The sequence below is a fragment of the Euleptes europaea genome, chromosome 17, assembly GCF_029931775.1.
Source record: "Euleptes europaea isolate rEulEur1 chromosome 17, rEulEur1.hap1, whole genome shotgun sequence".
Classification (NCBI taxonomy): domain Eukaryota; kingdom Metazoa; phylum Chordata; class Lepidosauria; order Squamata; family Sphaerodactylidae; genus Euleptes; species Euleptes europaea.
Genome location: NC_079328.1, coordinates 12,972,030 through 12,996,616, shown reverse-complemented (window position 1 = coordinate 12,996,616; position 24,587 = coordinate 12,972,030). Strand labels below are relative to the sequence as shown.

General features: G+C 43.9%; 2 protein-coding genes across 3 annotated transcripts in view; both read right to left on the bottom strand.

Moving 5' to 3' along the window:
• The window catches only part of LOC130488870 (protocadherin alpha-7-like), a 217,402-nt gene that overhangs the window by 146,243 nt on the left and 46,572 nt on the right, over positions 1–24,587 (bottom strand). The window contains exon 1 of one of the 2 annotated variants that reach the window (XM_056862544.1): positions 10,869–13,244. The exons of the other annotated variant lie outside the window; for it this stretch is intronic. Within the exon in view, the coding sequence (XP_056718522.1) occupies positions 10,869–13,226 (2,358 nt within the window). The 5' untranslated portion in view covers positions 13,227–13,244. Of the gene's footprint in view, positions 1–10,868; positions 13,245–24,587 lie in introns of those variants that run through there. 2 annotated transcript variants of the gene reach the window in all.
• LOC130489173 (protocadherin alpha-5-like) lies at positions 14,923–23,060 on the bottom strand. Its single transcript, XM_056862908.1, has 2 exons — positions 20,703–23,060; positions 14,923–15,000 (listed from the first exon to the last, which is right to left on the bottom strand). Exons 1-2 carry the CDS (start codon positions 23,058–23,060, stop codon positions 14,923–14,925), a joined length of 2,436 nt encoding a protein of 811 aa, XP_056718886.1.

Genomic DNA, 24,587 nt, shown 5'->3' with positions numbered 1-24,587 from the left:
AAGCTTTGGACTCCGTGGTATACCATATAGTCTAAGAAAAAGTCCTAGAGTGGCTATAGAGGTCTTGGTATATCACAGAGACTCCATAGAGACTAAGAGAAACTGATTGTCACCTGTAAAGTCGCTCAACACCAGAGGCTGCTTGGTGATTAAGAGGGATGGGACTGTTGTTGGCTGGCATCCCCCTACACAGTGGATTTTTTCTCCTTAGCAATGAGAAAAACCTGAAGAGGATTTTGAGAGGTGTTTTAGGTTGAGTGGAACAAAAGTGGACAGCAGCCAGTTATACCGGCACAAATAAAGAAGAAGAGTTGGTTTTTATATACCGACTTTCTCTGCCACTTAAGGGAGACTCAAACTGGCTTACAATCACCTTCCCCTCCCCACAACAGACACCCTGTGAGGTGGGTGAGGCTGAGAGTATGTGACTTGGCCAAGGTCACCCAGCTGGCTTCATGTGAAGGAGTGGGGAAACAAATCCAGTTCACCAGGTTAGCCTCCACTGCTCATGTGGAGGAGTGGGGAATCAAACCCTGTTCTCCAGATCAGACTCCGCCGCTCCAAACCACTGCTCTTAACCACTATGCTACGCTGGCTCTCCACACATTCATAAAGAGTTCTACAAATATTGTATGGTGAGAGAAAAGGGGGAAGTTATTTAAGGTAAGAAATTTAAATTTAAAATTAGAATTTTTGATGGAGGAAGTGACCTCACAGGATGGGCAGGAGTTGGAGAGGTGACGTTTGACCTGGACATCACAGGATGTAAGCTCACCACACATGATATCATCCCCACTGAGGTCTCTCCCCAAATTCTGCCCTCCCCAGGAAGCACCCCAAAATCTCAAAGAATTTCCCAAGACAGGACTGGCAAAATTTAAATTTCATTCTTAGATATTTGAACTACATATGAGATATTAGATTTTAATTGCCAGAATATTCATCATTGCCATATCCTTCACTATTCCCATTACTAGGGTGACACTTGAAAAATGATTTTTCCCATACTAACTTTCTCAGAGATATCTTTAAAGTATTTCTTAACTAAAGCAGCATTCTTATATTACGTTCAAGTCAAGTTTATTGTATAAGGCCATAGGCCATTACAATCTAAAACAGTACAGCAACAGATTAAAATATTCAAAACCAGAATCATTAAAAGAATATTGGTTCTTGTAGGTTATCCGGGCTGTGTGACCGTGGTCTTGGTATTTTCTTTCCTGACGTTTCGCCAGCAGTTGTGGCAGGCATCTTCAGAGGAGTAACACTGAAGGACAGTGTCTCTCAGTGTCAAGTGTGTAGGAAGAGTAATATATAGTCAGAAAGGGGTTGGGTTTGAGCTGAATCTTTGTCCTGCAAAAAGTATCAAAGGTAATGTGCTAATCATTGTCCTGTAAGTATCAAGATAATGTGCTAATGAGGGTGTGGTATGTTAATCTGGAACCATTGTATCCTGAAGTGATTTGTTAATGTGTGAAATCCAAGGCTAGTCTGCATGGCTACTGTGGACTGTAGTCTTTGTTAGTCTGGAGGCTTCAGGACAGGAAGCCAAGCCTTATTCATTCTTAAACTCTCTTCTTTTCTGTTAAAGTTTTGGAAACTGAGGGTAAACTCCCATTTCTTGATACCCTTGTCATCCGTAAAAAAAACAAAAAACTTTCAGTTAGGTCACAAGGTCTACCGGAAACCAACTCACACAGATCGCTACTTACACAAAAACTCCAACCACCACCCCCGACAGAAAGGAGGAATAATCAAAACATGAATGGACCGTGCAAGACGGATCTGTGAACCACAGTTTCTCAAGGAAGAAATTAATCATCTAAATCACGCACTGCTAGCAAACGGCTATTCCAGGAATGAAATCAGAAGGGCCATTAAACCAAACAAAAATCAGAAAACTCAGGAAAAACAGTCTCCCATAGGAAAGGTATTCTTGCCATTTATTACAGGAGTCACTGATAGGATAGAGAAACTTTTGAAAAAAACATAACCTACAAACAGTGTTTAAACCCACCAAGAAAATACAACAGATGCTACAATCAGCAAAAGACAAAAGAGACCCCCTCACCTCTGCAGGAGTATATCGTATACCCTGCAGTTGTGGACAAGTTTACATCGGGACCACAAAACGCAGCATACAAACAAGGATAAAAGAACATGAAAGATACTGCAGACTTGGCCAATCTGAGAAATCAACAGTGGCTGAATATGGACTGACACAAACAGGACACAGGGTCTTATTCCAAGACACTGAAAGACTGGACAATTCTACCAACTATTATGTCAGATTACACAGAGAAGCCATTGAAATTCATAAACATCAGCACAACTTTAACAGAAAAGAAGAGAGTTTAAGAATGAATAAGGCTTGGCTTCCTGTCCTGAAAACCTCCAGACTAACAAAGACTACAGTGCACAATAGCCATGCAGATTAGCCTTGGATTTCACACATTAACAGATCACTTCAGGATACAATGGTTCCATATTAACATACCACACCCTCATTAGCACATTATCTTGATACTTACAGGACAATGATTAGCACATTACCTTTGATACTTTTTGCAGGACAATAATTCAGCTCAAACCCAACCTCTTTCTGACTATACATTACTCTTCCTACACACTTGACACTGAGAGACACTGTCCTTCAGTGTTACTCCTCTGAAGATGCCTGCCACTGCTGCTGGCGAAACGTCAGGAAAGAAAATACCAAGACCACGGTCACACAGCCCGGATAACCTACAAGAACCAATGAACTCTGACCGTGAAAGCCTTCGACAATATTAAAAGAATACAAAAAAATTAAAATATGCCCATTCGGCTCTATCCAGCTTTACCATCTTTCATGGTTTGCTTCGCTCCAATTTTCTTGGCTGCTAGGGCATACAGTGCCATTCTTTGGAAAATATGTGGGTCCTTATCTGATAGCAAATAGATTAATCTGTCAACATCAAATGAAAATTATGACGCTGAAAGAATATTTGCCAGAAACTTGTTCCAGGGCTATTCTTATATTATGATAAACTATGGCTTAAGCTCTGGTTGATTGTGATGTTCGAAAGCTGGCAACTCCTCTAACTATGTTGGAGGGTAACAGACTGGCTTCTAACCCCGAGTTTGTTCCTGACTTGTGAACTGGGGTTTGTACTAGCTGTGGCTGGTTGTGACTTCTGAATGCGGAATCCTAGCTTGTTGAGTTGTGCCGCTACCCAGGTACAGAGCAGCCAGAAGACCTTTCTGCTCCTGCTGCAACCTTTTCTTGCTGCTTTTACCATCTCAAAACATCCCCCCCACCTCCCTCAGAATGCCCCCAGCCCCCATTCTCCCTTCCCAGCTAATAATGACTTACCCATTTGGACTGCATGGTTCTAGCTTATATGGATAAAGAAACAGAGGATCTCATAAAAACATTCATCTCGTCAACAAGTAGGAATTGCTCCATACAGAATAATAAAGCCTTTGGCAGTATACAATATACGTATGCAAATAAAAGTATCTATCTAATATACGTATGTAAGGGCTGTAAGTCGCAGCTGACTTATGGCGACCCCCAGCAAGGGGCTTTCAAGGCAAATGAAAAGCAGAGGTTGTTTGCCATTGCCTTCCTCTGCAGACCCTGCTTCGCTTCTGAACTCTGATGAGATTGGGCTATACCAGTGATGGTGAACCTTTTAGAGACCGAGTGCCCAAACTGCAACCCCAAACCCACTTATTTATCGCCGAATGCCAATGCGGCAATTTAACCTGAATACTGAGGTTTTAGTTTAGAAAAAACAACTCATACGTTAACATCTTTTGCCTTAAGAGAAAAACACAATAACAGAGCTTTCAATGATACAAACAACTTTTTATCGAAAGACATGCTTTTGAACAATTAATGTGATTTTTGCTGTTGTGTGCATGCTGATAATTTGTTTACCCTTGGCTCATACTTTGTAAATTTGAGAGCAACATTTGCAGCACTCAGGTCATCTGTTAGTTGTTTCTGGTGTCAGATTTGATATAATTCAAAGCTGAAAACAGCTGCTCAGAAGCATAAGATGATCCAAACAAAGTGAGGAAAGCAATCCCAAGTGCTTTCATTGACTTAAAAGTGTGGAATTTTCTGCCAAATAATTTTAAGGAATTCTGAGTGGCAAATCAAAGGCAAAACCTCCCATTAATAAATGGCCAATAACCCCCCATGCAGAGTTTTGAGAATCTGGATGGGGGAAATGTGCATCTAAGTGGCAAATCCAAGGCAAAATCTCCCATTCACAAATGGCCAATAACCCCACGCCCCATGCAGAGTTTTGAGAATCTGGATGGGGAAAATGTGCATCTGAGTGGCAAATCCAAGGCAAAATCTCCCATTCACAAATGGCCAATAAACCCGCCCCCCATGCAGAGTTTTGAGAATCTGGATGGGGAAAATGTGCATCTGAGTGGCAAATCCAAGGCAAAATCTCCCATTCACAAATGGCCAATAACCCCCCCCCCCATGCAGAGTTTTCAGAATCTGGATGGGGAAAATGTGCATCTGAGTGGCAAATCCAAGGCAAAATCTCCCATTCACAAATGGCCAACAACCCCCCCCCCATGCAGAGTTTTCAGAATCTGGATGGGGAAAATGTGCGAGGGGCCAGCTTGCCCCAGCAACGGGGTGTATGGGGGGGGGGGAGAGAGAGACACACACACACACACCCGAGGAAATGTTGAGTTGTCCGCAGGCTTGCATGAAAACCCGCAAGGTGAACTTTTGCAACTCGCCCCCCAACGATGCAAAGACACAAACACACACAAAAAAGCCTCCTGTGTTGCAGAGAAAGAGGCGCCTTTGCATCGCGCCCCGGGTAAGGGGGGGGCAAGCTCGCGCGCTTCCCACACCAGCAGCAAAAGCCGTGCGGGTGCAAAGGGCGGCAAGTTTGCAAAAGTGGGTTGGGCATTCCCACTCCGTTCCTCCGGTCTGGCTCCCTGGCTCCCCTCCGCCGCCTGCAGGAAAATGCAAACCCTGGGAGGGACGAGGAGGTGGAAATCAGCTCCGGAGCTCTGCCTTCGCCCTCCTGCATAAGGTATCCATTGGCCTGGGGGAGAAGCCGGCTGCTGCCGCCGCTGCTCTCCCCTTCGCGGCGTGCAGAGCGGGACTGGTGCCGAGCGGAGAAGCATGCTCGGTAGCAGCTCCCGACTCAGGGGGGCTCCAAGGGGAGGGGAGGGGAGTGAAAGGGGGGAGTGATTCCCAACTCGCTGCCACCGGTCACACTGCAGCCTACTGGGGGGGGGGAGAGAAAGCCCTCTTCCCTCAGCCTCCAAGGGGCCAGAGCCACTCACAGCAGGCGGAGGGCGAAGGCGCCGGCCACGCTCTTGCGCAACAGGAAGCTGCCGTCACGGCAGTCCTGGGCCAGCAGCTACCCGGCCAGCCGCACCGCTACGCGTGCCGCCTCGCCTCCGCCCCAGCCCCGTGACAAAGTTGGCTGCGGCGAGGTGGAAACTTGCGTCGAGGCTGCGAGGAGGGGCGGAGGAGGGGGCAGACGCGACGGCTCTGCGCGTGCCCACAGAGAGGGCTCGGCGTGCCGCTTATGGCACGCGTGCCATAGGTTCGCCAACCCGGGGCTATACCATGCTGCCTTCCATCCCTAGTCCACAATATACCTGAAACCATATCTTCCTTCCCTCTTCTCTCTTTATTCTCTCTTTCCTCCCTGCCCCCAACACAAAGCCTATTGGCAGTGTGAGCAACGCGAACTAAGGTCTTGGGGAGGCCAACAATTTACTTCGATGTGTTCATGCACATACGTATACCAAATTCATGCTGGGGACATGCCCAAGCAAGTCAAGATAGATTGGCTGCTTCCCTGACGCATCATAGATGCAGCATGCAGAGGTCACATGATTTCTTCTTGTGAACTACATAGATAGATTTCCCAGAGTACAGCTGGAGTTCATAAACCATGCAGCCTACAACCCCATGAACTTGAAGGACAAATTTTCAAATTGATATTGATGAAAGCAGATAGCATCTCCATCAGAATACACAGTCATGAAATTAGTTTTTCACTGGTTTTTTAAAGGTAAAGGTACCCTGTGCAAGCACTGGGTCATTTCTGACCCATGGGGTGACCTCACATTCCGACATTTACTAGGCAGACTTTGTTTACAGGGTGGTTTGCCAGTGCCTTCCCCAGTCATCTTCCCTTTACCCCCAGCAAGCTGGGTACTAATTTTACCGACCTCGGAAGGATGGAAGGCTGAGTCAACCTTGAGCCGGCTACCTGAAACCAACTTCCGTTGGGATCGAACTCAGGTTGTGAGCAGAGCTTGGACTGCAGTACTGCAGCTTACCACTCTGCGCCACAGGGTTTCCAAGCTAAAATAGTGCAGTTGTTTTTTAATCAACCTCTGAATTAAAATCCTGGGTGAACAGAAATGCTTTGGCCTAAAAGAAAGCAACGTAGGCACCAGGTGAGCCTCAAGGAAGAGGGCATTCCAAAGACAAGGTGCCACCACAGAAAAAGTCCTGTCTCTAGTCGCCACATGCCTCATCTCTCAAGCTTGGGGTAGAGAGACCAGGGCTTGTGAGGCAGTTCTTAACTGGCAGCTTGTATAATATTTATTTATTTAAAAAATTTATTAGCCGCATTTTTACCTTACAGAAACTCAAGGCAGCTTGCAATGCAAACAGCAACACAACACAATAAAATAAAAATACATAAAAACTACCAATTTTAAATCAACAATTTAAAACTGCCAGTACACAGAAGAACTGAAACTAATCAAATCAGTATGGAAAGAGGCGGTCCTTCCGGTTGTCCTTATTTCTAGTTTTGTTTCAATACGAGTTAGGCTGGACAAAAGCGGCCAATTGTCTGAGAAATTCCCCATCTCCAAAGGAGTGAAGTAGGGCTGCCTACTTGCTCCGGCCTTATTTAATCTGTTTCTGTCGGACTTACCATCTTAGTTATCTACGTCCGAAAAATTTGCACTTAGGATGAACTCCTTACCAGTTCCCCTTCTGCTCTATGCGGACGATGCCGTTTTCCTATCCATCACTAAAATTGGCCTCCAATGGCTTTTATCCGCCTTCTCTGTGTTCTGTTCACAGAATGACTTAATCATCAATTCTGAGAAATCAAAGATTATGATTTTTTCTAAAACATGGAAGTGCCACACATGGAGAATTGATGGTTATTCAGTCGAGCATGTCAAGTCCTTCAGATACCTGGGCATCCTTTTTCATTACAACCTCAATTGGCTGCACCACCGGAAAGCAGCGACCATTGCAGCAAGAAGTCAATCCCAAGCGGTGGCACGCTTTCACTATAAAGACGGACACCAGTTTGCTCCTGCAGCGATTCAGATTTACATGTCGAAGGTCTCCAATCAATTACTCTATGGAGCCCCCGTTTGGATCCAAGCTCTTACTTTGGATGTTGATCGCAGCTTGACCTTCTTTTTGCGGCGAATACTGGGTTTGCCCAGTTCGATTAACCTTTACACTCTTTGCAAAGAGTTTGTCCTCCATCTTCCATCCACAAGAGCTTCTATTGCCACCGTTAAGCTGTGGCTACGTATCCACTTCTGCTCTGATCCCTCCACTTTATTGTACGACATGTTAACAGATTCTTACGTCTCCCTGTGGTATCAGCACATTCAGCTGAAAATTAATTCCTTAGGAATTAACTCTCTAAATAATTGTGGTGAGTCCCATATCCTTTTTATCATCCAGCAAAGAATAAGGGACACTGAGGAACAGATTATATCAGCAGGCTCCAGGACCTCATGCTCCCCCAGTTTTCACGGATTGTCAACCTATACCCCAGGGGGAGCCCCTTACATTCAAAACATCACCAATCCCCTCCATCGGTGGGCTTTTATGCTCACCAGGCTGAATGTCTTTCCCTCAGCAGTCCTTTTTGGGAGATTTCATAATATCCCATTTAAAGATAGATTATGTAAATATTGTCTTCTTGAATTTGACTCTTTAACTCACATTTTACTGCTCTGCCCCTTTTTTTCTAGTCTAAGAAATTGCTTCATAGACCCAATTATTATGAATTTCCCTGGCCCAGCGAAGAGGACCAACCCAACTCTTATTAGCCGATAAGTGCCCCTACCTGACCGAAGCAGTTGCCGAATATTTGGCAAAAATGTTATCTATGAATCTCTGCGTTGACAAGCAATAGCTTGTCTATTGCAAACGATACCTGTGTTTATAACGCTTTTTTACTACTGTATTTTATTGAACCCGATAAGTTCTGTATTGCCTTAACCTGCTTCTTTTATGCCATTAAAGGTTTGATGTATGCATGGATGTATTGTTTCATTTACATAGCAACAAGAACAAGATGTAAAACTTTACATGTTTCGACTACAGAATCCATTTGAAATAGCTTGACATACGTATTTAATTAAAGTCACTGTAATCTTTGTATGATTTAGTAAAATAGTAAGATTGAGGGCATTCATAGCTCACAGATTAGACAACAGTATTTTCATTATGTTGCTTACACAAACCAAAAGCCATTTCCCCCCCCCCCCAATAACGTGCTCTTATTCTCAGAGATGGAAAATCAGTACCGACAGCTTGATAAACAATATATATAGGAATCTTTATTCAAGCAAAGGCATTATCTATAAACACCAGTTTCTAACTTCCCGTAAGATGCCACTGTGGCCAAGAAATACAAGCAAGAAGTGGGTTTTGAAGATGAAGAGGCCGTGCAAAGAAGAGCAGACATGATTCTCTGTGACTGAGGATACCAGCGGCAGGCAACCCATCTGACTCCCATCCCAAGCTCCCCAAAGGTACACCTCTTCACTTCCTCCATATAAATAAATCTGAGGCACACTAAAGGGCTTCTTGCTCTGAAAGCAAACCCTGCCTCCCACTCCTGATATTACATAGTCAGAGCCTCTGAAATTGCCTCTGACCCAAGAGCACACAGGGATATGGTATGTTAGGGTAGTATAATATACATCCACAAGAAAACAGAAACCACCATTTTTTAAGAAGAAGAAAAACTGGGATAAACTATTTTAATCATGATAGTTCTATTATTCCCCAGAAATGTTGGCAGATAGCAGAAAACTTTAATGTCTCTTAGAATCACAGAATCATAGAGTTGGAAGGTACCACCAGGGTCATCTAGTCCAACCCCCTGCACAATGCAGGAAATTCACAACTACCTCCCACCCCCACCAAAATCACACAAGGTTGGAAGAGACCACAAGGGCCATCTAGTCGAACCCCCTGCCTTGCAGGATCCCACAATCAAAGCACTCCTGACAGATGACCATCCAACCTCTCCTTAAAGACCTCCAAAGATGGGGACTCCACCCCCCTCCGAGGCAGCGCATTCCACCATTGAACAGCCCTCACCGTCAGAAAGTTCTTCCTAATGTTTAGGTGGAAACACTTTTCTCTTAGTTTAAATCCATTATTCCGTGTCCCAGTCTCTGAAGCAACAGAGAACAAGCTAGTTCCCTCATCAACATGACATCCCTTCAAATATGTAAACATGGCTATTATGTCACCCCTTAACCATCTCTTCTCCAGACTAAACAAACCCAGCTCCTTAAGTCTTTCCTCATAGGGTTTGGATTCCAGACCTTTGACCATTCTTTCCTTTCCTTTTTTTTCCTTTTATCCCTTAGAAGCTCCTTGATCAATTGATCTTGAGCAGCATATATCTAGTGTTGGAGGGATATAAGGACTGAAACAAATCTTGCCACTGACAATGTAGCCTTGGGGTCCCTGTCACTTAGTAAAAAAGGCATTATGTCAGTCACAGAGGCATTGGATTTGTATATTAAAAGGGGGGAAATATAGTGCGATCGAAGTTCCTCGTAAAAGCGGCCTTCCAAAAGGGCATGGGCTAATGAGTCAATAGAGCCAGAAGAGCAAGGGCAGATCCTGTCTGAGTATGGTATATTCAGAATTCTGCCCTGCATTACCATAGAAGGGTTAGCATTCAATCTAGCCAAGCAAAAAGCTCTACAGAGACGAGGAGTTGTCAGATAATATGTATAGGCAGGCAGACCACGTGGAGGGGGTATTCCGAAGAACTTTGACCATTCTGGTTGCCCTCCTCTGGACACGCTCCAACTTGTCAACATCCTTCTTAAATTGTGGAGCCCAAAACTGGTCATAGTATTCCAAGCGAGGTCTGACCAATGCAGAATATAGTGGTAGTATTACTTCCCTTGATCTAGGGATTGCTTGGGATTTTTTCATGCTGTCTTATCTGAACGATGATTTTAAGAGCGTATAACATGGATGGTCACTGGAGACGTGGCATAAAATTTTTCTGAGGAAGCAACAGACAAGCTGGTTTCTGAAGCATGCCCATGTGTGCCCAGGCTTCCTCAGCAAAATTTGAGCAGGTCCCTGAAGAGGTAGCATATAAATGTTTTTACAAAATTAAAACAAATTATAGAGGCTGGGTTCACCATACAATATACCCAAGGGTTTGAAGACCACCTACCTAAAAGACAACTATAAAAAAAATACAGTGATGCTGTTTAGCTAATCTTCTTATCAAATAAATGCAGAATATCCTCACATTCACCCAACACTTCTGCAGTATTTTCACTGGAAGTCCACCATAGATCAGAAGTAGTAAACAAGTTACAAAATGAATTCACTTTAAAGAAAAAATTAAGCAGTACTATGTTGTCTTGAACAAGAAAGGAAGGGGAGGAATCAATGTATTGAAAGATAAATTAAACAGTGAGATGCATATAGAGATAAGGTTTTTAGACACCTATCATGTACAAAAGCTGTCTTGGCTCTAATAAAATGAGTTGATTCTCTATTTTGTGCTTAAAATACCTAATACAAATACCCAAACATGGCAAATGTGCTAGAGGAAATGACTGCTACTCACCTGCCCAGCAGCATTTGAGACTAGCTCCTTCCCGTTCTCTGTGAAGACAGGAATGTTGGGGCTGAAGACCATGAGGTCACTTTTGGCACCAGCCTCCCCACTCACCCCTGCCAGGATGTGGCTGTGGCGATTGGAATACGACCAGCTGCCCACTTCACTGGCACACACCAGCGTGGCTGTGCCAGGGCCATACACCATTGCCTCCTTGGCCTGGCTCTGGCACCGCAGCGCAACGTACACGAGGATCACCAGCAGGAACAAGCTGGACACCGAGCAGATGGCGATGATCAGGTAGAGATTGGCTGTGTCTGCCAGGGGCTTTCTGCTCCCTCCCGTCCTAGAGAGGCGGGCATCACTCTGGGCAGCCTGGGCGCTGGCCACCAGTGACACACTGAAGGTGGCTGTGGTTGACAGTACCGGCTTGCCGTGATCCTTCACCAGAACCAGCAGACTCTGGCTGTTGCTGCCGTCCACCTCCTCCAGAGCACGTGTGGTACTGATCTCACCGCTGTAAAGCCCCACCCGCCATGGGCCACTGGATGCATCATGCAACTCATAGCGAAGCCAGGCATTGTAGCCCGAGTCAGCATCCACAGCATGGATCTTGCCCACCACATGCCCAGCTGCCAATGGGACCTTCACCAGAATGGGGGCATCCTCTGCTAGACCAGACACTGAAGGCGCATTGTCATTCTCATCCAACACAAAGACTTGGATGGTCATGTTGCCACACAAGGAGGGCAGCCCAGCATCCTTGGCCCTCACCTGGAACTCCAGCAGCTTCACCTCCTCGTAATCCAAGGGCTGCAGGGCATACAGCTTCCCACTCTCCGAATGCACCGAGATGTAGCTTGACAGCGGCCAGAGCTTCTCATCCAGCCAGTAGCTGACCAAGGCGTTCTCGGCCACATCTGGGTCTGATGCGGACACTGTGAAGATGTGAGCACCAGGTGGGTTGTTCTCGTTCACAAAAATGGTGTAGGAGGGCTGTGCAAAAGTGGGTGCATTATCATTCACATCACTGATTGGCACCAACAGGCTGCTGCTGGCTGACAGTGGGGGGTCCCCTTGGTCTTGGGCTATCACCACCAAACTATACTTGGCCACCTGCTCCCGATCCACTGGTTCAGCCAGTACGAGTGAGTAGTAATTCTTGAAGGTGGACGTCAGCTTAAAGGGGAGCCCAGAGGGCCATAGTGAGCAGGTCACCTGCCCATTGGCCCCAGAGTCCCTGTCTGAGATACTGATGAGGGCCACCACTGTCCCCGGTGGAGAGTTCTCAGGCACTGGCACCGACAAGGATGACACCGTCACTTCCGGTGCATTATCATTCACATCCAAAACCTCAATCAGAACTTTGCAGTGTCCAGATAATGGCGGATTCCCCTTATCCTTGGCCTCAACTTGTATTTCAAAGAAATTCCTCTCTTCAAAATCAATGTTTCCTTTCACACGGATCTCCCCAGTCTCTTGATCAAGGACAAACTTTTCTTTCCCATTAGAAGGAGAAAAACTGCTTGATATATATGAAACCTCCTTATTTGTTCCCTCATCTAAGTCAGTAGCATTTAGCCTAATTGCTAATAACCCATTATCTGAGTTTTCAAATAAATGGACTTTGTAAACTGACTGGTTAAATGCAGGAGGGTTGTCATTTGCATCCAAAACATTGATCACCAGCTGGACTGTGCCCGTGAGCTGTGGCTGGCCTCCATCAGTGGCTGTGAGTAATAAATGGTGGACAGTGCTTTCTTCACGGTCTAGAGGCTTCCTTAGAATAAGGAATAAAGATGCACTATGTTCATGATTTTGAACCACTTCTAAAGTAAAATGTAGATTTGGGCTAAGTTTATAGGTGAGCAAAGCGTTTGCCTTGATATCTGCATCGGAGGCTCCCTCTAGAGGAAACTGTGCATCACGAATGCTAGACTCTGCAATAGCAAAATGCTTCTCTGTTAGAGGGAAAACGGGGGCATTGTCATTGATGTCTAAAATCTCCACTTCTACATGGAAGACTCTCAGAGGTTTGTCCACAAGCGCCTCCAGATGAATCATGCACACAGCACTCGCAGCACACAGCTCCTCCCTGTCTATCCTGGAATTAACAAACAGAATCCCATTCTGCACATTTACCTCCAAATAATCCTTGTGGTCTTTGGAAACCATCCGGAACATCCGAGGCACCAGCTCGCTCACCTCCAGCCCCAGATCCTGGGCAATGCGGCCCACAAAAGTGCCATGCTGGGACTCCTCAGGGATGGAATATTGGAGCTGGCCACTCCCCGTCTCCCAGGCTGTGTAGAGGAGAACCAGCTGCAGCAGCCAACCTTTTACAGAATCTGCCTGCCGAGCAAGCATGGCAGCCCCCCAATCCAATGTCACCAATGTCTTGTCTTCTTCATATATTTTTAAAGGATTGAAGAGCAGAGTCCGACGAGCTCATCTGCTTCGGTGTGCGTGAGATCAGTTGAATCGATTCCAGCGGGCTTGCATCTTGTGTCTGTGATCCCTATTGTAGATTTTCAGTCTCTCTGAAGGAGGAGCTCTGGATTTTCAGGCTTCCTTAAATATTTTCTTAGGCAACAGTGACCCCTTGTGACTGAATTTCAAACTGGAGACACAGCCAACTGGATTCTGGTTTTAATTTATTTGTGGTTATAATTTTGTGCAAATGCATTTAATTTTATATTCTTTATATATAATTGTATAGTTTTAATTTTAATTTATATAATTTTTTAGCCTTCTATATCCAGTTAAAATTCTTAGCCTCCATTAATCTTTCACTGGTTGAATTTCCATTGTTTATCTAAATATTTTGCATTCACTCACACTCTTTTGGAATCTTGTTAATTGCTCCATTTTCTTTGTCTCGATTGTGGATAGGTATTCATTCTCTTTCATCCACTGTTTTTATTCTTCAACTAAATGTTCCCAGTTGCCAGAAGAAACTAACTTGGTACTTCCCTCATGTTAGATTGTTTCTGCTTCTTGATGAGACACACCATGTTCTCTTTTTTTCCCCATGTCCTCTTTTTTCCCCTTCCTTGCTTCCACTCTTTCCTTTCCACGTGTTTTGAAATGTTACAAACTTCCCAACATATCAAATTTTCTTCTTTCCAGTTCCCAACTTATGGCTATGAAACTGTTACTCACCTGAGAGCACAGCAGATGTGAATGCATTCACACACACAAAAATTAATATATTAAAATAAAATTAAACATTACATTTAAAATATGGCACTTATTAATCAGTCACCACCACCACCCATCTGTTAAGATGGTAAATCAAGTCCAACGGCATGGGGGAATTGCCACAAATCTAGCCTGTATATTACTCAAGATAACATTGTGGGCCTTGTTTATAACTCTGATGTCATAAAGCATTTAGATTTAAGCAATCCAAACTATCAGGTTCCAAATAGGGTTTTTTAAGACTCCAAACCGTTGATTCCCTAAAAGAGTTTTGAATATGATGGAAACTGCAACCCATTTGAAATCTCCGTTTCTGCAGTCTTGAATGACCATGGATATTAATTCCATATTCCATGACCACAACAATTGAAGTAGAAATATAAGTAGGCCACTGTGATCATTTTTACTTAGCTGAGTCACACATTATATTTTGTTTTTTTGCCATCAAGTCACAGCTGTAGGATTTTGAAGGCAAGAGACGTTCAGAGGTGGTTTGCCATTGCCTGCCTCTGCTTTACGACCCTGTTATTCCTTGGAGGTCTCCCATCCAAATACTTGACAGGGTCGAGGCTAAGAATGTGACTGGCCCAAGGTCACCCAGCAAGTTTCCATGGCAGTGTCTAAAACACAGATAAATAATATATAAAATATTTACAATAAAACATATAAACACATAAACATATTTAGGCTATCCTCTGGCCTCTGCCAGAAAACAGAGACATGAAAAAGGCCTCACCGCACCCTGAATCTCTCCAAGGATGCCTTTGCACCTGTCAGAAATGCCTGTTCAAAAGGCGCTGTCTCCACCATAGGACAATTTTTGGCTTATGATCTTCCAGTGTTTTCTGGAAACTCCCAGTGTTTAGATTGACTCCACCACAATGGCAACCATTTTGTGATAGCCCCATACACATGGCAATTTTGTGGCAGCATCCACTACCTTAAAAGAAAAATTCATTAGTGCTCACAGGCTCAACAATGCTGAGCATTCTTCATGCGATTTCTAGTGTTTGGCTGCAGCCCTTCCTGAGCAGAAAAGATCTTGCCACAGTGGTGCTTGTCCTGGTAATTACTGCAATGCACTCTATGTGGGGCTGCCCTTGAAAACTGTCTGGAAGCTCCAGCTGGTACAGAACGCTGCCGCCAGAGTGTTGACTGGAGTCTTAGGGACCATATCACTCCAGTTTTGTTCCATCTACACTGGCTTCCGATAAGCTTCCGCGTTCAATTTAAGGTTCTGGAATTAAATTTTAAAGCCCTGTATGGCCAGGATCCAACATATCTTAAGGATCACCTCCTCCCATATGAACCTACCCGAACATACCGGTCATCTTCAGAAGCCCTGCTTTGGTTGCCCCTGCCATCTAAAGTTCAACTGGTGGCAACTTGAGAAGGGACCTTCTCTGTCATGGTACCAAAATTCTAGAACTCCCTCCCCAGTGAGATTCATCTGCTTTCCTCCATCAGTGTCTTTCACCAGAAGATGAAGACTTTTTTTTTGTTTTGCCTGGCATACCCCCAGTAATGACTGCTGGCCCTTCTTCTAGTGTTGTTTATGTGTCTTTAATTGAATTATTTTATCATTTTGACTGTATTTTTAATTACGTAAATGTTTTAATGTTTTTCTGTTTGCCACCTGGTGGACCCTGATCGGGTGGAAAGATGGAATAAAAATGTTTTAAATAATTAAAATAATGTTGCTATCCTGTTGGGGAAATTAATTTGTTCTGTAGATTACTCAGCCTCGAACATATATTCTCTCTCTCTCTCTCTCTCTCTCTCTCTCTCTCTCTCTCTCACACACACACACACACACACACACACACACACACACACACACACACATGCAGACTAAAAACTAACTAGAAGAATTTTTGCCTACCTGAGAAGGCTGTTTTAGGTTAACATTCACACATTACTCTGAGCGCTCTGGAGAACCATGTAATGATTACAATATTGGACTAGGATCTGGTAGAACCAGATTCAAATCCCCATTCTGCCATGGAAGGTTGCTGCGTGACCTTGGGCCAGTCACACCCTCTCATCCTAACTTGGCTCACAGGGTTGTTGGAAGGATAAAATGGATGGAAGGAGAATGATGTAAGCTGCTCCTATTGGGTCCCCATTGGGGAGAAAGATGGGGATAGGTAAATAAAATAAAATAGCAGAGTCCAAACCAAACACTTCCCTTCCAAGGTTCCCTGTGTTGTGAGGTCTTATTTCACCACTCTTCTTTTTCAGGCAGAAATTGGATAAGGCAGGTTGGGGATTTCCAAGTTGGTGATTTCTTTCTCTTTTTCTTCCCTGCCATTTTCTCAGCTCTGCCCCTTCCTCTGCTAGTGCTGCTTGTTCCTCTTCAAGTCTCTTCTTTCAAAGAGGGTTGGGTTGGGGAAAACTGTGGGTTGGGAAATACTTGGAGATTAGGGGGTGGAGCCAGGGGAGGGTGGGGTTTGGGATGGACCTCAGCAGGATGTGATGGGCATAGAGTCCACCCTCCAAAGTAGTCACTTTATCCAGGGGAACTGAGACATGTCATCTGGAAAGGAGCTGTAATTTCAAGAGACCTTCAGCCTCCACCTGGAGGTTGGCAACCCTACTTCTTCCTGGCATCAGCTCGCTCTTGGCTTCATTCCAGTTCTTGTTGTTCTGTCTGATCCTGACTGGCTGGCATATTGGAGTGGATGACAAGACTTGTAATTGGAGTGGATGGCAAGACTTGTAAGTGACAGCAATTCAAATACTTAAAGATTATTATTGGCTGATTCAATGTACCTGTAAACTGCTTTGGCAATAGGAAAAGTGGTATATAGTTTTTAAATAAAATAAATAATTTTACACAATATTTATGAGAATATGTAAGGAAATCCTTTCCCCACAGCATACTTTCTATTTTTAACACAAAGCAGAAATTGATATAGGTGTCACTCTTGAACCATTAAAAACAAGAAATTGATTAAATAATTGATCATTGAATAAAACATTGATTAATCATTGATTAAATATTACTGATCCTGATCTACAGAATTTAAGATCACAATCAGGGTTAAGCCAGGAACCACATTCAGGTACAAAGCCATCATATGTATCAATCTACAAGACTTCCGGTGCTGACGCTGGGCTGATTGCCACGTCCTCCCAGGGGCTCCTGGGGAGAATCCAAGTTTGCGTGTAATTTGGGGTATTTTACCGCACCCCAATCCAGCCCTTGCAAGTGGGCTGAGAAGCAGGAATTCCCTGCAGCCATATATGCGGTTTGATCTCCTGAATACTCCGAGGAAGCTTTATTAAGTCCCCCGGAGTTTCAGACGTTTGATCCCGTGGGCACGAAGGGATTGAAATCGCCAGCACGCAACTTCGGCTTTAGAATCTACCCTCCAGCACCTTATAAACATCATAAGGACTACATCAAGATTAAAACCTCACCTCCAGACGCCCAAGTGAGTAGATAAGAATCCTTCGCTTTTCACTGGCGTTATCGAATAACAGGGGGTTGAAGAAAACATTCCTGGTAACCGTTTCCCTCCCTTAATTGAACTGGATGATTTTGCTGCATGAGATCCATCAGACAAAGCAGCAGGAGCCTTATCAAACTGACCAACTTAAACTAAAACAACGAGCTTGAATGATTGACGTAAGATCTGCCAATCCGACGCGTTCTTAAAGGAAGGGGAGGGAGAAACCTTTGAGAATTTGCTTGGGGTAAAAAAGGTCCTCCAGCCACGTTTTACAACAAAGAGGATTTCTTGACCGGAAGACTCTATGCTTCATTCAATATCCCTCTCTATTGTTCTACAAGCAAATCAACAGGAAGAAGGTCATAGGACCGGAAATTCGTCTTACTCGTGTTACACCAAAACCATTCCTGAAGGTAACAACCATAGAGAAGAGACGATAGAAGGTCCACGATGAGGCAACTCCTGGAATACTTCCTGGTTCTGCCGATCTAGAGCGTCTGGTAAAACTCGTTGGTATTTTCAACTTTAAAAAGTTATTTTAAGCTTAAATACTCACTTCTTCAACCCGAAAAAGATATTAAGCTGGTCAATGAAATATTCTCTATCAACTACATGTAATGGACTCCTGCTAGATGACCATCAATTTTTTTAACTAAGTTACATATGTAAATGTCTGGAACCTCTCCCTGATCTGGCTAAATTCATAGCCCTGCCCTTATGAAATTAAAGGAAACTTTACAGAATTTAACCATGGAAAAAAAAGTACAGGACATGCTTGCTAAACATTCTGAGGCGACAATTAAACAATTAAAACAGATATCAACACAGATGGCTCAATTGATTTCAATGATGATGACTCTTGACCAATCATCACAGGTATGTAATCAGAAGTTGGATCTGGTTACAGAAGACATAAAAGTCATGAAAATTCAAATGATGGCCACAAATACAGACATACAAGTAATGGATTCTTCTGTCCAAAAAGTCATGGAAGAATACAAGGATACAAGAAGAAGACAGAAGTCCAAGAAGGTAACCAGCTGGTGACAAAGAGATCAGACATACAAGAAATGGACTTTTCATCTAAAAAAGTCATGGAAGGACGTGTGGATATAAGGAAGAAGAGAGCAGGTCAAGGTACACAGATTGAAGCCATGGTGGAAATGAAGCCCAGAAAGAATTATTTTTGGATACGCACCCTGTCTGAGGAAATGAGAGAGAATAAAGAAATCCTGTTCCCATACCTGACTGACTTATTTAAGTTGCAGAAGGAAGTATTAGACCATGGTTAAAGGACTGATTTAAATATGATTGCTGGATTGGAAGGCTTTGACAGTGTGGATGGGTGGCATGGCTATTAACGATGTAGTGGAATTAAGATTTAGACATCATTTTGGGATTATGTAAACAAGTCCTCCTTATATAGACTATCAATTGATATAAAGGTATACTGGAATACGTGATTATTACTTTAAGGAAAATGTTGGAATGTACTAAGGATATTGGTTTTTTCTCCTTTTTTTATATAAGGGGTGGACTTGTGATATGGATTTGGGATATGATTTACACTGAAATAAGATCGATTAAACAGGAAATATCCCTAAAATATTGGAGAGGATGTTGTTTAGTATGATTAAATTTATGTTATACTGGCTGCAATCTTATGCAGCCAAATGGAAAGGGACAAAGGTTTCAGAATAAAGGGATTAAATCATTTAAATGTTAGAACTGGTGGAGTTGGAGAAACTAGGGAAAAGGGGAGAATTGAAGGAATCATTGTGATAATGTATAAGATCTGGGAAAAATGGAAGGTTACTTTTTACTCTGATCCAGAATGTAAAATTTTATATAACATGAAACTTTAGAATGAGATTAATACTAGGATCAGAATATGTTAACGAAGGATAATAACACTTCATTAAGAGGTAGATGGAGGTGATGGGGAAGTTGATTTATTTTTTATGTTTAATGGTAATCAAGACAACAATTAATGTAAGTGTGATTGTGATATTATTTTTACATTGTTAAAATTATGAAGAATTTATAGTTTTAAAAAACCAATAAAAATTTATAAAAAAAATATGTATCAATCTACAACAGCTGATTATTTGCAATCGGTAATTCTAAATTGTCTTGAAAATCAGTTGATCACATGGTGGGGTGTAAACAAGGGAATAAAACCAGGGATGTGATCTTGTTGCCCTGTGTTTTTTAAATGGGATTCCCTATCTTTTTAATTTTTAATTTAGACCACTGTCTTTCAGCTGCTAATGAGATTGTAATCTATCATGAAAAAAATAAAACACATCTATGACATAAAATAAAAAACAAAACGGAAGCACAACTAATCAAATTCACAAAAGATCAGCATGGAATAAAAGCAGCAGAGACAGCAAATATTAAAATGAAAATGTAGAGTTGGTGGGGGAAGAAAATCAATTAAAAGCTTAAATTTAAATAGAGTTATACCCTTTAGGTTTAAATAAAGAGTTATGCCCACTGATATCAATGGACTTAGAAGAGTGTAACTCTACTTAGGGATTGTTTATTTATTGGCTTGCTTTATTTATAGCCTCCCTTTCTCACTGAAACCCAAGGCGGACTGCAGAATATAAAACAGTCAATCAGACAGAACCATAAAACAACCAGTGTCCAATGTAATAAGACTAGCATGACAATAACAGAACAATGCCTGAGACAAGGGATAGCCAGACAACTGGAATTTAGATTTTTGCTCATCAGAGCTGAGTTACGATGGCCCCCAAACAAAATATTCTCCATCATTTCTGCAACTGAAAGGTGGGAAGAGTGGATGGCTGCCACTCTCCTCCAGCACCCATCTCAAAGAATGCAGGAACCTCTACACTAGTACCTGCATGCACCATTGTCCCCGCTGCAAAAGGAAAGAGAGGTCACACAAACCAGAGCCACCATGTGTCTGGGCACTAAGCCACAATGCGCAGATTCTGTGAGGCACTCAATCAATCAATCTTTACTAAAAACAGTCATAGACCAGCACAGCTCTACACAATTTACCACTGAAACTTCACAATTTACCACTGAAATATTCTGTGAGACATGTTGGAGGAGAAAAATTTTATAGTCCCTCACAGTAGAGCTTTAGGGAGAACATATGAACTTAAGACGAAAGGAATTTCAAGAATTATAATAGTTCCATGCAACTCACCTGCCCAGCAGCATTTGGGACCAGCTCCTTCCCGTTCTCGGAGAAGACAGGAATGTTGGGGCTGAAGACCATGAGGTCACTTTTGGCACCGGCCTCCCCACTCACCCCTGCCAAGATGTGGCTGTGGCGATTGGAATACGACCAGCTGCCCACTTCACTGGCACACACCAGCGTGGCTGTGCCAGGGCCGTACATCATTGCCTCCTTGGCCTGGCTCTGGCATCGCAGGACCACGTACACGAGGATCACCAGCAGGAACAAGCTGGACACCGAGCAGATGGCGATGATCAGGTAGAGATTGGTGGTGTCTGCCAGGGGCTTTATGCTCCCTCCTGTCCTAGAGAGGCGGGCATCACTCTGGGCAGCCTGGGAACTGGGCACCAGTGACAAGCTGAAGGTGGCAGTGGTTGACAGTACTGGCTTGCCATGATCCTTCACCAGAACCAGCAGACTCTGGCTGTTGCTGCCCTCTGCCTCCTCCAGAGCACGTGTGGTACTGATCTCACCACTGTAAAGCCCCACCCGCCATGGGCCACTGGATACGTCATGCAACTCATAGCGAAGCCAGGCATTGTAGCCTGAATCACCGTCCAGGGCATGGATCTTGCCCACCACATGCCCAGCTGCCACTGGAACCTTCAGCAGAGCAGCTGTATCTTCAGCTGGACCAGACACTGCAGGTGCGTTGTCATTCTCATCCAACACAAAGACTTGGATGGTCACGTTGCCACACAAGGAGGGCAGCCCAGCATCCTTGGCCCTCACCTGGAACTCCAGCAGCTTCACCTCCTCGTAATCCAAGGGCTGCAGGGCATACAGCTTCCCACTCTCCGAATGCACCGAAATGTAGCTTGACAGCGGCCAGAGCTTCTCATCCAGCCAGTAGCTGACCAAGGCGTTCTCAGCCACATCTGGGTCTGAGGCAGACACTGTGAAGATGTGAGCTCCAGGTTGGTTGTTCTCTCTCACGAAGACTGTGTAGGAAGGCTGTGCAAAAGTGGGTGTGTTGTCATTCACATCACTGATCGGCATCAACAGGCTGCTGCTGGCTGACAGTGGGGGGTTCCCTTGGTCTTGGGCTATCACCACCAAGCTATACTCGGCCACCTGCTCCCGATCCAGTGGCTCAGCCAGTACGAGTGAGTAGTAATTCCTGAAGGTGGACGTCAGCTTGAAGGGGAGCCCAGAGGGCCATAGTGAGCAGATCACCTGCCCATTGGCCCCAGAGTCCCTATCTGAGATACTGATGAGGGCCACCACTGTCCCTGGTGGAGAGTTCTCAGGCACCGGCACTGACAAGGATGACACCATCACTTCCGGCGCATTGTCATTCATGTCCAGTACTTCAATGAGAACTTTGCAATGTCCAGACGAAGGAGGGTATCCTTTGTCTTCTGCCACAACTTGAAGATCATACAGATTAACATCTTCAAAATCCACTTCACCAAACACTGTAAGTTCTCCAGTGTTAGAATTGATGCTAAATATCCTAGTGAAACTTGATGGTACATTATTACTAAAAAAATAGGAGATTTCCTTATTAATTCCTTCATCTAAATCAGTAGCATTCAGTTTAATAACCAATGTCCCATTAGCTGTGTTTTCCAGCAACTTTACCCGGTAAACTGACTGGTTGAATACAGGGGGATTGTCATTTGCATCCACCACATTAATCACCAGCTGGACCGTGCCCGAGAGCTGTGGCTTGCCCCCATCACTGGCCGTCAGCAATAAACGATGCAGAGAGGTTTCTTCCCTGTCTAGTGGAACTTTTAATATCAGTACAGGAGATTGATTCTGGTCCTCTTCACTTCCTGAATCAAGAATGAAATAATCATTTGGGCTCAGTTTGTAGGTTATCCGGGCATTGGCATCTGTATCTGCATCAGAAGCCCCTGCTAGTAAGAATCGAGAACCTGCCAGCTTATTTTCTGCAATGGCCAAAATCTGTTCATGTATTGAAAACACAGGAGCATTGTCATTTATGTCCTTGATCTCCACCTCCACATGGAAGACCCTCAGGGGCTTATCCACAATCACCTCCAGGTGAATGGCACAAATAGGGCTCTTGATACACAGCTCCTCCCTGTCTATCCTGGAATTAACAAACAAAATCCCATTCTGCACATTTACCTGAAAATAGTCTGCTTGTCCTTTGGAAACCATCTGGAACATCCGAGGCACCAGCTCACTCACCTCCAGCCCCAGATCCTGGGCAATGCGGCCCACAAAAGAGCCGTGCTGGGATTCCTCCGGCACTGAATAATGGAGCTGGCCGCTCCCCACCTCCCAGGCTGTGTGCAGGAGGATCAGCTGCAACAGCCGCTTCGCCCCATCCTCCTTCTGCCAAGCAACCATGGCAAGCTCAGACACCGGTCTTGGCTGTTTTTAGGTCTCTCCCATCCACACTGGCCTTTCCAAAATCAGATGAATTTTTTCCAGCTGTGTTGCATCCCTTTGGAGGTAGATTCCTGTTGTGGATCAAATAGGCAGGCTTTTCAGTGTCTCCCAGGGAGGAGCTCTGTGTTTTCGGTCTTCCTTAAATATTTCCTTAGACAACAGTGACCCCTTGTGACGGAATTTTGAAATGGAGAAACAGTTTCAAATGAAATGCTTCTAATCATAGCTTTGCATTTGTTTTCATAGTCGTAGTTTGAGAGCATTGCATCCATACGTCTCCCTCACTGACAGCTGCCTTTATTTCCTTTTGTTTGCCTGCAATGACCAGGAGTCTTGTAGCACCTTAAGGATTTACAACATTTTATTCCAGCAGGGGCTTCCATGGACTATAGCCCACATCATCAGAGGAAAGGATTTTTATTTTTGCTGGCCTAGGCATTCATCATGAATTTATCTTAGCTTCTTTTACAACTAGGGCCACTTCACACATTATGTTTGGCTATGTTATATTTTGTCAGCATATAACATGAGAATGTGACCCACATATCTGCAGATTCCTGTATCCTACCAGGAACTCTCACCAGGGAGCCAGATTTTGGTTGGTATCCCAGCCAAGTGTGAACTTGGGTGAGTTTGTAGAAAAGTAATGACTGAATCAGACTTTCATTGTTCCACTTCCTTTATGATAATGAAGAGTAAGCAATAAGTTGCTGTTGTGTCCACTCTGACATTAGACACTCCGTTACCATACATAATTTCAGAAAACTCTCGTTGCAGCATCCGCTGTGATTATACAGGAGCCACTTCCGTTTCCTGAAAGGGAAGCACCCACCAGCAGTAGAGGGTAACTTCCTTATGCTCTTTTTGGTCATGTCAACACCAGCCATATTGAATTGAGTTCTACCTTCCCTATTTACACTCTGTTCCTTCTGAGTATCTGCCCCACCAAGAAAAAGGAGATCATCCCAGTGGCACCCATGTCTATATCTAATAATCAACTGGCTGGCCTTTGTGTGGATAAAGAATTTCATTCAAAGGGGCCACCCACAAGCAAGAGAGAGGGGATCTATACATGGGACTCTCCAAGTATCTTTTCCTATGAAATGCTAATAGCAGTGGGGGAAATAGTTTGGAATAGCAAGATCCAGCAGAGGTTAAACCCATTTTCCTTTCCTACTTAGTCCCAAGACAAACTGAGGCTACAGAAGCCTGTAATTTCTATTTTATAGAAATGTGATCTGTGTGTCATGAGCCTAAATCTGAACTTTAAACCAGGAAGTCTAAATAAAACTCTTGACTATGCAGTAAACTCACTGGCCTTAGACTACCAACCACTTGCCCTCAAAACCCGGTAGCAAATGTGAAGATAGTCATATTGTAAAATTTTGTTGTAAGAACTATTGAGTAAGGTATAGGTAAAGTGCTTTGAACCTTACTAAGTGCTCCATAAATGCTAAGTACGGCAGACAGTGGCTTCACTGTGAA